Here is a 14,927-nt window from a genome sequence, read left to right on the forward strand (position 1 = left end):
TTTTTTAATTTTTTTTATTGTTATTGTTATCATCATTATCATTATTACAATTGTTACGATTAGGCCTGTTATTATCATCATCATCATCTTTATTGTCTTTATTAATTTTCAAAAAAAAAAAAAATCTTGTTCTCTAGTTCTGCACCTCGTAAGCCCGGCCGGCGCCTCATCCCTTCCCGTGACATTAGTCCCCTCTCAAAATAATGCCAGGACCCCCGCTATGGCTCTGACTTAAATGGTTCCCTTATGTCTGCACCCCCCCCCCCTTCCAGCTGAGGCATCTGAACTGTGTAAAGTTTTTACAAAGATTCTCAGAGGATTTGCAGACTTGTCTCCCCACCCACGAGAGAATCAGGGTCCGCCTCTAAATTATTGAAACATGATGAGGGTCAAGTCATCATTCGTATTTCTTATCGGCCATTAAACGCTATTTATTTATATGACTAAAATGTTTAAAACTTGACGTTCAAATTGCGGTGGTTGAGAGCACTAACTTTTTCTTCTTTTTTGACCCCCCCCCCCCAAAAAAAAGTGTAAATCGCGCGAACCAATACGGGGGTGGGGGGGGGCAAAAAGAATTAATATTTTTTAAACCAACAACCCCCCCTCCCTTGAGCAAAAAAAAAAAGATTGAGGGGGGTTTAACCCCAAAATCAACCCCCCCCCCCCACCCCTGCGTACGCGCCTGGCTAGTCTTGACGAAATAAACCTATAGATAGTTAGGAGGAATAATAATTTAGCCCCGGATTTATAGGGTTAAATTTGTAGACATTGGGATAATGGCATTAATATATTTGTCGGTAATCGTTGGCCTCTACACCCCCCCCCCCCTTCCCCACTGAAAAAGGTCTAGCGACGCCCCTGTCTGCGCTACACTGAGTATAGATCTATAGATCAATTAGTGTTTGGTGCGGCATTGAGGTGGAGGTGTCTCCTCGACATTTTCAGAGGTGGGGAATTTTCAGAAAATATAAAATTACTCCCCCCCCCCCCCGTCCCCATCCCTACCTTCCCCACTCGCACACACCGGTATTTTTCTCTTCGTTTTGGTGTTTAATTGTTCGTTGTGTTTGTTTGTTTTTAGCTTGCGATTTAAAGCTTCGGGATTACATTTTTCAAAACAAATATTTCAAAATTATAAAGATAAATCTAATTTAATTTTAAAGTGAATGCTCCAAAGTAGCCTTTTAAAGGCACACTGTCCTATTTATAGCTACTTGCTCCCTCTTTATAGAAGACTGGCTCGCTGGGTGGTCTAATCCCTTCTAGCTGAAGTAGTAAAGCATGCCTTTAAAGGTTTGAATTTAGTGTTGCTGTTTTTTGTTAACGTACCTGGGCAGTCGGCCTTCTTGCATTTCTCACTCTCACTGCTAGCGCCCTCACAATAAGACCCACCGTGCAGGGGTTCGGGGTTGCTGCAGCTCCTGTTCCGGAAACGATGACCTTTTTTTCTACACACCCTGGCCTGACATGCACCCCATTCTGTCCAATCACTCCAACCTCCATTGACTACAAGCATAAATAAAGACGACGGTGGAAGTTAAACGCAGGAATATTGTGTTTTTTTTAGCTGCAGCCCGACGGCCTAAGAGAACAACAGTGTCGTGGGCCTATACTAAAATGATATATTCACCAGACCGAGCTCGCCAGTCTCGTAGGCCGTCGGTCCACTGGGATGTCCCCAATTTTCGGATTACAGGAAGAGAAGGGGGCGATGAGGAGGGGGCGATGACAAACGGAAACAGAGGGAGTGAAGTGAGGGCAAACTGAAAATAGTAACACGATTGTTATTAACATCATTATCATCTTTATCATTATTGTTGTAACGATTATTATTACAGAAGGAAACACTTCTTCATTACCCTTATAGAATGATACTGTAGAGAATCAGAAAACGACTGGATAATAATAATAATACTTAAATCATCGATGATGTCTCTAAGCGCTTTACAGATATATTATAACCCGGTCATCGGATTCAGGCTTACCCGCACTCACACATAAATGGAAAAGAAACCGATATACTTTAATGTTATTGTAATATATTACCGTTGATCTCGCTCTAATCTTTCTTTCATGTACATATATATTTTCCTTCAACAGTAGGACACCTTGATTTATTTTGTATATTTATTAGATTAACTGCCGATTAATGCTTGTCGTTTAAAAAGTTGAAAGCCACACTCAATAAAGGTATATGATCAATACACACAAATAAAAACAAAATTATTCATACCCCTTGTAAATTTGATGTTACGTGTGTTTTTCGTTACTCAAGATTGATAGGTGGGCTGGTTGAACTAGGGAATTTGTTGAAAACTTAAATATGTAAGCTTCAATATGTCACAGTCATATAAACATAAATAGGAACAATACATTTTTCACATACTAAAAAAATTACAAAACTTGGTAAGGGTGTGAATAATTGTTGAGTTGTTATTTGTATATATATTATTAGTTTAAAACAATAGAAGATGAAATGAAAAATAGTACGCATTAATTTACAGAGGATATGCTATTATGCAAGCTACATAATCATGTCGTATATGATAGGGTTTAATCATGGAATTGGGCTACATTAATGTTTAAATTAATTATTTTAACACATTCAATGCAATTGTGAAAGCTATATGGCGTATAAAATGTGGCACTACGTGTGAACGTCGAATAGGCTCCATGAATGGTTGAAGAAATCAGAGTTCACTTTTCATTTGAAAAATGAAAGATCAAGCGCACGAGTTATGGAACTAAAGTGGCTCCGACATACTATTCTATTATGAACAAATCGCAGTTTAATCATAATGTATATTGGATGGACCCACTCTATTCGTCAAGTCAAAGAAAATACATATTACTACTCCAAGACCGATTCAGACATACAAACATGAATGTATCGAAAATAATATCGCTAGTGATATTCGTTTGTCTCGCAATGTGGTCAATAAGGGATCTAAAAGATCACGACGTTACGTGCGATGCTGCAACACTTCGTCAGGTGATAAAAATTAATGTAAGCAAACTTGTTTATACCAGTAAGAAACATTTGGTATATATTCACTGCAACTACCAATCGGTGCGGAATCACACACAAAAAAAAAAATCTTCAGGGAAAGAGGCAGAATTTTCAAAAACTACGTTATAGTCATAGGAAGAAATGGGGGTGGTAGGATCCCCTATAAAATTGTAAGACATTATTTCCCCCTACTAGCCGAGAAGAGGCGCGATAGCTCAGTCGGTAGAGCAGTGGTCTCGCGATCCGGTGACCCGGGTTCGAAACAAGTCGATGCGCTAGTGCCCTTTGGTAAGGCATTAATCCTTATTACCAGGTCCCTCGGGGAGGACCTAAAGCCGTCGGCCGTCTGTTTGCTTATTTACAAGCATTTATGCTTTCTTAGCAGTCAGGTAAAATAACCACCACAACAGGACTACTGCATGCCTTGATACAAATTTGTAACAGGGACGAAAATGTTCCTTGAGGATCCACTTTTCTTCCAACAACAACAACAACAAATGAATCATAGACAAAGAATACTTACTGCACGGCCTGATACATATGCTAGAAGTTACCATGGGTGTCCTGCCATGATATTGGACCACACCGTTCCGAACGGATCCGAACCCATCCCCGGGCTTGGGAAGCAGCAGCCTGGCGCAGCCGCTGTCCTCATCGGTGAAGACGAAATCCTGAATGATGACAATGGGTGATGACGATTAAAATTGGAAGAAAACCCAGTAAAAATAAAGCAAAAATCACAATTTTAGGATAATTCTTCAAATAATGGCTCATCAGTGGTACCGCGGTGGTAGCTTGTTCGAAAGGACCCGTGGTTTCGATCTTGATGCTCTAAAAACTCCTGAGTATACCTCTTCTTCCAAAGCTCGATACTTAGTGAGGGGGATAGAACCATTGCTCATGCAGGGCTTTCACTGTATATGCTATCCCCCGAGAGAGATTCATAAAAGCAGATCGAATGAAGTGTTCCAAAATAATCTTAAAACGTATTTGTTTGATGATCGGCCTATAATTACTTATTGTTTTTCATAATCGTACTCCAGTTGAGCTATTATTTTCATGCTTTAAAGTGATTTGTTTAATATTTTTGCACAAGTGCACTTTCTGAATTTAATCTCAAGTGGATTTGACACCATACAAATATCATCATCTTTATAATGTATTTTATGTCCTGCATCAAAAATGTATTGGCTTTTGATTGGTTAAGAGCTCGTCACATGACCAAACTATTTCAACTATTTTAAGGTTGCTCTGAAAAAGTACTATTTGGGAGTTGCCTTTTTTTTGTGTGTGTGATTTGATTTGTTTTTCTTCAAATCTTAATTTGATAATTTGTTTTTATTTTGTAATTCTTTTTTTATAATAAAAACTGTTATTTTTAAAATTTAAAATTTTCTAAATTTCAATTTAAAAAGATTTTTTTTAAATTGTATTGTTTTTTTTAAATAATTTTTTGATACAGGATATAAAAAATATATACCATGCCTTCTTTTCGAGATACTGGTTAAAACTATGGGCCTCGGTGACTCCAAAAGCAACTGATAGTACTATTGAAATCACCTCTTGCGCATAGTTTTAACCAGAAACTCTCAAGACAGTGTTTATTGGTAATAATATTATACAAATATACACTGCCTTGAGAGGTTCTGGTTAAAACTATGCGCAAGAGGTGACTCCAATAGTACTATTTGCTGAGGGGCGCAGCTCCAAAGCAAATGGTACTTTTGGAGTCACCGAGGCCGATAGTTTAACCAGAACCTCGAATAGAAGGCTTGGTATATGTTTTTTTACCTAAAAAGATTTAAAATATTTTGTTTTCATTAAATTTAAGATTTAAAAAAAAAAATTGATTCAATTCCAAAAAAAAATTCACATTTTTGTTTCAACTCCCAAATAGTAAACCAAAATAGTACTCTCATATAGTACTTTCTAAAAATAGGTCAAATATTTCTGGTCATGTGACGAGCTCATAACCAATCAAAAGCCAACAAATTTTTGATGCAGGATATAATACTAATTATACTCACGTTGCTGTCACCGGTATTGCGCAGACGATTGAATCTGACATTGAGAATACCTTCTTGGTAATGCATTTCTTGGAAAGTCAGTCCATCACTGTTGCTATCCTCCACGACGGCTCCTGTGTATCTACCGTTGAGCTGGTAGTCCTTAACCTGTATCATACCATTATAACCGTTTATCCATACAAGGATAGCATCAGAACCAATCTGGTAGGGAGTGGGCAATAATGATAATAAAAAAACATGTTAAAGCGGTACTGAACTGATTAACTTTTTGCCCTAACGTATAGTATTGCTCATTGCACAGCAACATCTGATGGTCAACTTACCAATGGCGCACAACCCAATACCTAATTCCACTTCACAGACAGAAGACTATTTTGCCGAAATGCTTCCAGTACAGTATTACTTTAACCAGAGCAAATTATAATAAAACATTATATATTACCCAGGGAAGCATCAGCAGCATTATTGCTGTACTGCCTGAGGGTACTGCATTTATTATTACCCCAGTCAGGCACCTCTTTCCGGATTTGTAATATAATTCCACCCATCTATAGGTTCTCAAAATATCATTATTATTTATTTGTTGAAACGACTTAACACATGAATGAATGGGGGCAGTGGCGAATCCAGGGGGAAAAACGTGTAAAAACACGTTAATTTTACCTTTTTTTTGTTGAGATGCCCCCCCCCCTGGCGCTCAAGGGGGGGGGGGGAGGTGCAAGTTTTCAAATTTTCGAGGGCCAAACTAAATAAATTAGTGCTCACTACCCCCCCCCCCCCCCCCCTCCCCCTCTCCCCCCCCCCCAACTGGGCGAATTATTGGCCGGCACGATCTTCAAATTTCAGCACACTAAATTTCAAATTGATTTCAAATTTGGGCCACCCCCCCCCCCCCTAAGGAATCCTGGATCCGCGCCTGAATGGGGGCCTGGGTTACTTGTGTAATTATCAAATACATCCAGAACTACGCACTCTTATACTAACCATAGCTCCGTTTCTAGAGAAACCGATTCCTGTCCACTCGTCCATTCCTATTGGTGTATTGATTGTGACGTCATAGCTGTCAGTATCTGGTACGTAATCAATGGTGACCCGCATGTCACAGCGAGGTCCATTGCAGATAACTGTCCCGTCAGGGACGCACCTATCCGAAATCACACTTGGATCGTCTGTAAAAGGTACTATGTTCCATTTGCAGGCCAAAACAAATGAAAGGTTAAATTTCAATGGCACTTGAAAGATAATACTAATTTAGAACTTCCCTAACAAAAGGGGGGCTTGAAAATGTCTTTAAGTGGGAAAATAACGACTACATATGGCTCCGAATAGTCTCATTGGACAATGCCCCCTATCGTCAGAGTCCAGCAGCCTAACATGTTAGCCTATGGACTTTTACCACAAAAACAAAATCGTTAAAAATTCATTTTTTGTTTAAACGAAAAGCACATCCACCCCAACGTACGTTGACACCAGCTCTTTCATTGGAACCCTCATGTCCCATTGACTTTTGAAAGTTTACCCACCGTAATTTGGTCAAAATAGGTCGCCAGCTCGCCATTGCCTGTATAACACATGCGCAACAAGTCGAACTTTGGACGCAATTTGACGCTCGATTGTAAGGTTATAAGTCAAGCACACGAAGGATAACAAGCATGAAGTATCATAGATCAGTTCTGACTGGTTCATTATGTCCATTTCAGCCAACCCCCCCCCCCCCCTCCACCGCAATTTTTCCATTTAGTATAGGCAAGCATTTTGCCGAGGTAAGCAAAAACATGAATATTCATGAACGCCATGGACTATTCGATTATTTACAGAGGGGTGCAGTTGTGCACCACATTAAACTCCCCTACTTTAAGTCAAGTATTTCATTGTATTATGTAGTTTGGTACGTTTATTTTACTAACTGTTTAATTATCAGATAATGATAGTTTAAAGATATGGAAAAGTTTCTTGTATTTTATATTGAGCAAAGCAATCTCACATACAAAATCACTATCAAGTGTCGTCTGATCCGCCGATTGCCGTCTGCTATATACGTTCAAGTCACATTTATCTGTGGACTGTGATGTAGACAATTTACTCGTCATTGTAGATTTATGATTAGCCATCTGTCATTATTAGTCTTTAATTGTTGACACACATACAATTACCACACACACACACACGAACACTCACTTCCCCTCCCCAACACACCATTTCCGCACACAGTAAGTTGTCTTGTCGACTTAAAAGCAATAGAGCCAGTAAGTAATAGTCTGATTTTTGTCAGACCATTGTACCGAATGGTTGTACGTTTTACGCTGCGCAAAGAGTCAATCAGTTTGATTTAAGCCATTACAAGAAGTGGGTTATTGATGTCGACAAATGCTCATTTCCCTTTACAGCTCATTTCATGTATGTTATTACCAAAGAAGAAAAAAGCCAGTCAGTCACTCAATAGTGTCTGACAGTGAAGTTTAGCAAGTAAACAGGTTTTCCTTGCATAATTTGAATATTAGGACACTGTTAACGTTCAAATGTCACAGATAGGACATAGGCCTACATGACATATTCATAATTCCTGCAAATTTCTACATAATTTGATGTTGGCTGCAAAAGGGACATAGTATCTTTAAGTGATTAAAGTGATTTGAATTGTATTTATCAAATATGCAGTCATCACTGATTTATTTCATCAAGACAAAAAAGAGAAAATAAAGATGTATACATTTCAACAACAAATTATTTAGAATTACGAGTATAATTCATTCGTTGATCTCACTCAATTCAGATTAATTTTCTGTCATACATTTTGCTAGGCTGAATATGACACCACTGTTATCAGATTTCATTATCAATACGAAATTTTCATCTGCATTGAGAAAAGCAAAATTTTGGTGAGATATTAATAATGTATTAAAGATTTGTCCTCTTTGTTTATCGTAGTTTTAGGTGAAACATCAGTGTATTTCGTCATCGATATTTCCTATCGACAGATAATCCATATTTTAAGATGATTGTAGCACCGATTTCTGTGATACAAATTTGTGAGGGATGCATAAAACAACGCAGAAAAGACCACCCCCCCCCCCCCAAAAAAAAAGGCAAACTGAAAAGGGTAACAAAACGAGGAAGAAATGAACAAAGGGAAATGATAACGGGAGAAAGAAGTCTAATCGTACTTGAGTTTCCTCGGTGAGACACGAACTTTCCATATTGGGAGCTTCGGATTCCCCATTAATGGTCATGATTAATCATGAAGACAAAGCAGAAAACAACGACAGCGAGACCACACAAAGGAGAAAACAGAATCCTCTATAACTAAGTGATTGTGACAATTTTTTATATTTCTATAATTTACAGACGATCATGACGTAATGTGAAAACAAGGTGGTAGGCCAAACAGAACGAACAAAGAAAGAGAGACCTGGAAAAGCAAATACACACAAAAGAACAGGGGCAAAACATAATAGACAAAAAATGAGATCAAAACTGCTAAAAAAGACAAAAGAATCAAGATGATTTTTTGTTAACACGATGTGTACTTTTTCCGTTTGGTATAAAATTCGTCTAGTGTAGGAAATGCAAGACTACCGTGCTTCCTTTATACGTAAGATGACAGGAGGAAATATTCAGCAGAACGTTGAATATGTCGGGGGAAAAGGTAGTTCCTGCTACAGAAGGAAACACTTCACTATTCATTACTGTAGAGAATCAGAAAACGACTTGATAATTGGAAAAAGAAACTTATATACTTTGATATTATTGTAATATATTACTGTTGATCTCGCCCTAATCTTTTTTTCATGTACACATATTTTTTCCTTCAACGAGAACACCTTTATTTATCTTTTATATTTCACAGATTTACGGCTGATTAATGATTGCCGCGATAGGGGAAGTCCACCTTAATGTTTAGTTGGTTTAAATAAAAGAAAAATGAGAGAAACAGAAAGAAAACGTTTTAGCAAAATCAGAAGAAATAAATAAGAAAGCAATGCTAAACCTACACACATTTATAGCATCCTTTTTATTCCTCAAATTGGATCTGTTTTCGCATTGTTTCTGCTAATAGTGACTGAAATCAACTTCAGATTAGGATGGACCCCCTTGCAATGGCGTAGCTACGCATGCGGTAGGGGGCAATGGGCACGTGCCCTCAATGAAATATTGCAACAACAACCACATTAAAAAAAAGAGGAGAGAAGAATAGAAAAAAATAGATAGTCATGGAAATGGGAAGGCAATGAGAAACACTTCTACACTTCCCCTCTCACTATGTTCTATCCATCTAATTATCTGGTTACGCTATGACATGAAGCACCAAAAAAGCCCCTTGATAGTGGGACCGTCGCCATTGCTTCAAGTTTCAAGTTTATTTGTTTCACATTTCACAAAAAAAGAATTCACATAAGTGAAAAAATTAGAACATAATATGAATATACTAAAAGTGTCACATTATATAATTTATTCTTTGAAAAGATGTCGAAATTAATTGTATTGAATAGTAGGTTGTACAGGGTGAAATGTGAGGAAACTATTGAAAAGCTCAGCTTGTAGATTATAGGTTCACATAAATAAAACTAACATTTGAAGGAAGTGGTTGCAATGGTGAAGGACGTAACAGTAATAATAGGTGGGCAAGAGTTTCCTGTTCTCAGTATTACCACTACCGTGAAATTGCATGGGAACAAGCTTTGTAGGTATAACTAACCCTCCGTTCAGACTACAACCATACATCGTATATCAATACTACTTTCGTATAGCCATTATTGATTAAAATGTTCCTAGTCTGAACGTCGTATACAGGAACGTATATAGTGAGACGCTAGTTTGAGTAGGCGTTTGGAACAGAAACTCGATACAGAATCAGGGTCTCGCCTGAACGTCGTATCGTACAAAAAGCGTGCCGTAACTGGGCGGGGCTTATCGTGAGCGCGCAGTCATCATTGGCTAGCTGTCATGACAATTTACGTCTACACAATAGTGTTTCTATACGACATTTATTCATACGATGTTTTTTTTTTTTAGTCTGTACACTCCTTTCGCCATACAGTGATTCTCTATACATGTACAACTTTTCTTTATACGAGTTTCGTATATATTTCCTGTAGTCTGAAAAGTCTATTATTTCAAATGGCAGTCTTATAATAATAATAATAATACTACTACTACTAATAATAATAATAACAACGGTACTTATAAAGCGCTTTCCACTGAAGTCTCCCCATGTACTTCATGATTCATGAGGGAAAAATGAAAAGAAGGATGAGAGGAGAGATGAGTGCAAGGGAGATTCAGGGGGGCTAATATTGAAGATATTATCTTGCTTTAATTTACCTGATGCAAGAATTTGATTTAAAGGACAATCCAACCTTTGTAATACGTATATGAAAGCAGACAAATAAGTGTCAGGTAAAGATTTCAGAGGTAAAAATGCCAGGGGTAAAAATACCAGAGGTAAAAAAGCCAAAGATAAAAATGTCAGAGATTGAAGGAAAAAAAAGGCCAGAGATAACTGCATGTCTGATGTAAAACATGACATTGTCAGAGGTAAACAAAATGACAGAGGTAAAAAATTCAGAGGTAAAAATATCAAAGCTAATAATGTCAGATGTAAAAATGCCAGAAATATGGCATATATGATAAAGAGTTAAAATGTTTTTCTAATTATATCACTGGAAGAAAACAGCTATAAAGGAATTACTAGTTGGAGTACCACAGGGTAGTGTTCTTGCTCCTGTCCTCTTATTATCATTTATCAATGATATATCTAAAGGTATAAATAATGTAGTATGCTCTATCTATGCTGACGATGTAGTTATCTATGTTACTGGTAAAAATATTCATAATATTACTATTAATTTACCAAATTCAGTGAATGTTTTAAATAGTTGTTATAATAGGAACCGTCTTAAGATAAATATAAGTAAAACCCAAACAATGCTTATTACGACTAAGTCATCAGCAGGCGCGCCGGAAGCAGTTTGGGATTGAAGGGCAAACATTCCAGGGGGCTCACCTTCCAGGGACAGTGACGTAATGACATAAAACGTTTGGAAGGGGGGGGGGGGGTCAGAAGAACAATCTGCATCACCACCACTCTTACACGTTACATGCAAGCCCCACGGAACGTTTTTCAAAGTGGAGTATTAACGATCAGGTAGAGCGTAAATTGGCGTGGGGTCCAGGGCCTGAGCCTCAGCAGGGGGTCAAGGGCTGAGCCCCCAGAAGCTCAGGGATTAAATTACGGTCAGATAAGCATATTTAGATACCTTATTTGTGACACTGGCATGTCACTAATTGGCGAAGGGTCCAGGGAGCAGAGCCCCCGGAAGCTCAGGGGTTTTAGGTATTTTATTACGGTTAGATGAGCATCCAGGTGCCCTCTTTAAGGCCATTGATATCGTCCAGGGGGCAGGCGCGGATCCAGGGGGGGGGCCGAGCGGGCCTTGGCCCCCCCCCCCCCGCAAAAAAAAAAAAAAAAAAAGAGAGAGAAGAAAGGAAAAGAAGGGAAAGGGAAAGAGGAGAGAAAGGGAAAGAAAGAAGAAGAAGAAGAAAAGAAAAGGGGGAAGAAGGAAATCGGGGGGGGGGGGCCGAAAGGGCCTTGCCTCCCAGGCTGTTGACCCCCCCCCCCCCCCCAATTAAAACAATAGGAGAGAAGGAAGGAAAGGGAAAGAATAAAGGAAAAGAGGAGATACTGGCGTACTAATAGGGGGGGGGGGGCTTCGGAGAAATCAAATTCAAACGTGGTTTATTTCTAATTCCATAACGGTGGATTACAAATAATGCTGAAATGACATAATTTCCCAGATTTGTCCTCATTTTTTTAGTAAATTATACGTTTGTATATGTGTTTTGTTGGAAAATGACAAATTCCTAAATTTACAGCCAGGCACGAAATATGATTCTTGAGATTCCTACATGTCAGGGCCCGAGGTACGGCAGGGATCGGGAGCCTCAAGCTCCCCCCCCCCCCCCCCCCCACTTTATTTAAAAAAGTATATTAAAGAGAAACAAATAGAATGAGAGCAAGAAAGAAAGAAAAGTTAACTGCCAGTGTTAAAAAATGAGGCATCAAAATATGCTCATCTGACCGTGATTAAATGCCTAAAACCCCTAAGCTTCCGGGGGCTCTGCCCCCTGGATTCCACCTAGGATGCTACGGCGGGCCCTTAGATGCTCATCTGACGGTAATTTATTGGCTAAAACCCCTCTTTTGGGGGGGATCCGCCCCCCAAATAGTGACCTGCCAGTGTCACAAAATAATAGGTATTAAAAAAAAAAATGATCATCTGACCTTAATTAAACGCCTAAACCCCTGAGCTTCCCCCCAAATCGGAAAAGGACGTAGGAAGTAAAAGGAGCAGACAAAGAACATCTTTGAAATTCAGACAAGGATTAAGAGTATAGAAAACGGTACAACGCATCGTCTTCTTTCTCTAATAATTAAATGAAACGTCAAAGCTTCGCGCAGGAGGGGAGGGGGGCTGAATTCAGACAAGGATTAAGAATCGAGAACGGTACAACGAATCGTCTTCTTTCTCTAATGATTTAATGAAACGTAAAAGCTTCCGCGCTTCGCGCGGGAGGGGAAACCTGAATTCAGACAAGGATTAAGAGTCGAGAACGCTACAACGAATCGTCTTCTTTCTCTCATAATGTTATGAAACTAAAAACCTTCCTCGCTTCGCGCGGGAGGGGGGGGGGGGGACTGAATTTAGACGAGGATTAAGAGTCGAGAACGGTACAACGAATCGTCTTCTTTCTGTAATGATTTAATGAAAAGCTTCCGCGCTTCGCGTGGGAGGGGAAACCTGAATTCAGACAAGGATTAAGAGTCGAGAACGCTACAACGAATCGTATTCTTTCTTTAAAAGTTTAATGAAACGTCAAAGCTTCCGCGCTTCGCGCAGGAGGGGGAGGGGGGACTGAATTTAGACGAGGATTAGGAGTCGAGAACGGTACAACGAATCGTCTTCTTTCTCCAATGATTTAATGAAACGTAAAAGCTTCCGCGCTTCGCGCGGGAGGGGGAAACCTGAATTCAGACAAGGATTAAGAGTCGAGAACGGTACAACGAATCGTCTTCTTTCTGTAATGATTTAATGAAAAGCTTCCGCGCTTAGCGCTGGAGGGGGGGGGGGGGGACCTGAATTCAGACGAGGATTAAGAGTCGAGAACTCTACAACGAATCGTATTCTTTCTTTAATAGTTTAATGAAACGTCAAAGCTTCCGCGCTTCGCGCAGGAGGGGGAGGGGGGGGGGGACTGAATTTAGACGAGGATTAAGAGTCAAGAACGGTACAACGAGTCGTCTTCTTTCTCTAATGATTTAATGAAACGTAAAAGCTTCCGCGCTTCGATCGGGAAGGGGGAACCTGAATTCAGACGAGGATTAAGAGTCGAGAACTCTACAACAAATCGTCTTCTTTCTCTAATAATTAATAAAACGTAAAATTTTCCGCGCTTCGCGCGGGAGGGGAAAACTAAATTCAGACGAGGATTAAGAGTCGAGAACGGTACAACGAATCGTCTTCTTTCTTCTTTAATAGTTTAATGAAACGTCAAAGCTTCCGAGCTTCGCGCAGGAGGGGGAGGGGGGGGGGACTGAATTTAGACAAGGATTAAGAGTCGAGAACTCTACAACGAATTGTCTTCTTTCTCTAATAATTTAACAAATCGTAAAATTTTTCGCGCTTCGCGCAGGAGGGGCAAAACTAAATTCAGACGAGGATTAAGAGTCGAGAACGGTACAACGAATCGTCTTCTTTCTTTAATAGTTTGATGAAACGTCAAAGCTTCCGCGCTTCGCGCAGGAAGGGGAGGGGGGGGGCTGAATTTAGACAAGGATTAAGAGTCGAGAACTCTCTAATGAATCGTCTTCTTTCTCTAATAATTTAATAAAAGGTAAAATTCGCGCGGAAGGGGAAAAACTAAATTCAGACGAGGATAAAGAGTCGAGAACGGTACAACGAATCGTCTTCTTTCTTTAATAGTTTAATGAAACGTCAAAGCTTCCGCGCTTCGCGCAGGAGGGGGAGGGGGGGGGGGGGACTGAATTTAGACAAGGATTAAGAGTCGAGAACTCTACAACGAATTGTCTTCTTTCTATAATAATTAAACAAATCGTAAAATTTTTCGCGCTTCGCGCGGGAGGGGCAAAACTAAATTCAGACGAAGATTTTGAGTCGAGAACGGTACTACGAATCGTCTTCTTTCTCTAATAATTTAATGAAACGTCAAAGCTTCCGCGTTTCGTGGAGGAGGGTGGGGAAAACTCGCCCCTCCCTGCACCGACCCCCCCCCCCCCGCATTACGTCGCTGTTGGTCACCATTACGTACCAATATTTGGCTCGTATAATTTCAAATTTGGGCCCCCCCCCCTAAGAAATCCTGGATCCGCGCCTGCCAGGGGGCAGAGCCCCCGGAAGCTCAGAGGTTTTAATATATATTTAACTCCGGTCTGATGAGCATCCAGGGGCCGCCTTAGGGCCCTTGTTGGGGTCCAGGGGCAGAGCCCCCAGAAGCTCAGGAGTTTTAGGTATTTAATTACGGTCAGATGAGCATCCAGGGGTCCGCATTAGGGCCCCTGGTGGGGTCCGGGGGCGGAGCCTCCGTAAGCGCTGGGGTTTTAGGCATTTAATTACGGTCAGATTAGCATATTTTGATAACTCATTTGTGACATTGGCAGGTCACTTATTTGTTCTCTCTCTCTCTCTTTCTTTCCCCCCCCCCCCCCCCCCCCAGCCCAGCCGTTTAGCAGACCATGACATAATGGCTTCTAAATAAGCATATTTTTCGCCCGAATGTAAAATTGGGAATTTCTAATTTTCCAACAAACGTATAAAAAGGTATGACTTACAATTTTTTCAAAGAAAAAATACCGGAAAATCAAGCAACTT

The 14,927-nt window shown here is 39.9% G+C and overlaps 1 protein-coding gene across 5 annotated transcripts in view; it reads right to left on the minus strand.

Moving 5' to 3' along the window:
• The window catches only part of LOC100890012, a 45,852-nt gene that overhangs the window by 22,939 nt on the left and 7,986 nt on the right, over window positions 1–14,927 (minus strand). For 4 of the 5 annotated variants that reach the window (XM_030996216.1, XM_030996215.1, XM_030996218.1 and 1 more), the window contains exons 6-9: window positions 6,025–6,221; window positions 5,041–5,241; window positions 3,537–3,684; window positions 1,333–1,509 (exon numbers count right to left, since the gene is read on the minus strand). In XM_030996216.1, the coding sequence (XP_030852076.1) occupies window positions 1,333–1,509; window positions 3,537–3,684; window positions 5,041–5,241; window positions 6,025–6,221 (723 nt within the window). The remainder of the gene's footprint in view (window positions 1–1,332; window positions 1,510–3,536; window positions 3,685–5,040; window positions 5,242–6,024; window positions 6,222–14,927) is intronic. The other variant, XM_030996219.1, reaches the window with a different exon arrangement.

Source organism: Strongylocentrotus purpuratus, unplaced genomic scaffold, assembly GCF_000002235.5.
Source record: "Strongylocentrotus purpuratus isolate Spur 01 unplaced genomic scaffold, Spur_5.0 spur5_scaffold_3, whole genome shotgun sequence".
NCBI lineage: Eukaryota > Metazoa > Echinodermata > Echinoidea > Camarodonta > Strongylocentrotidae > Strongylocentrotus > Strongylocentrotus purpuratus.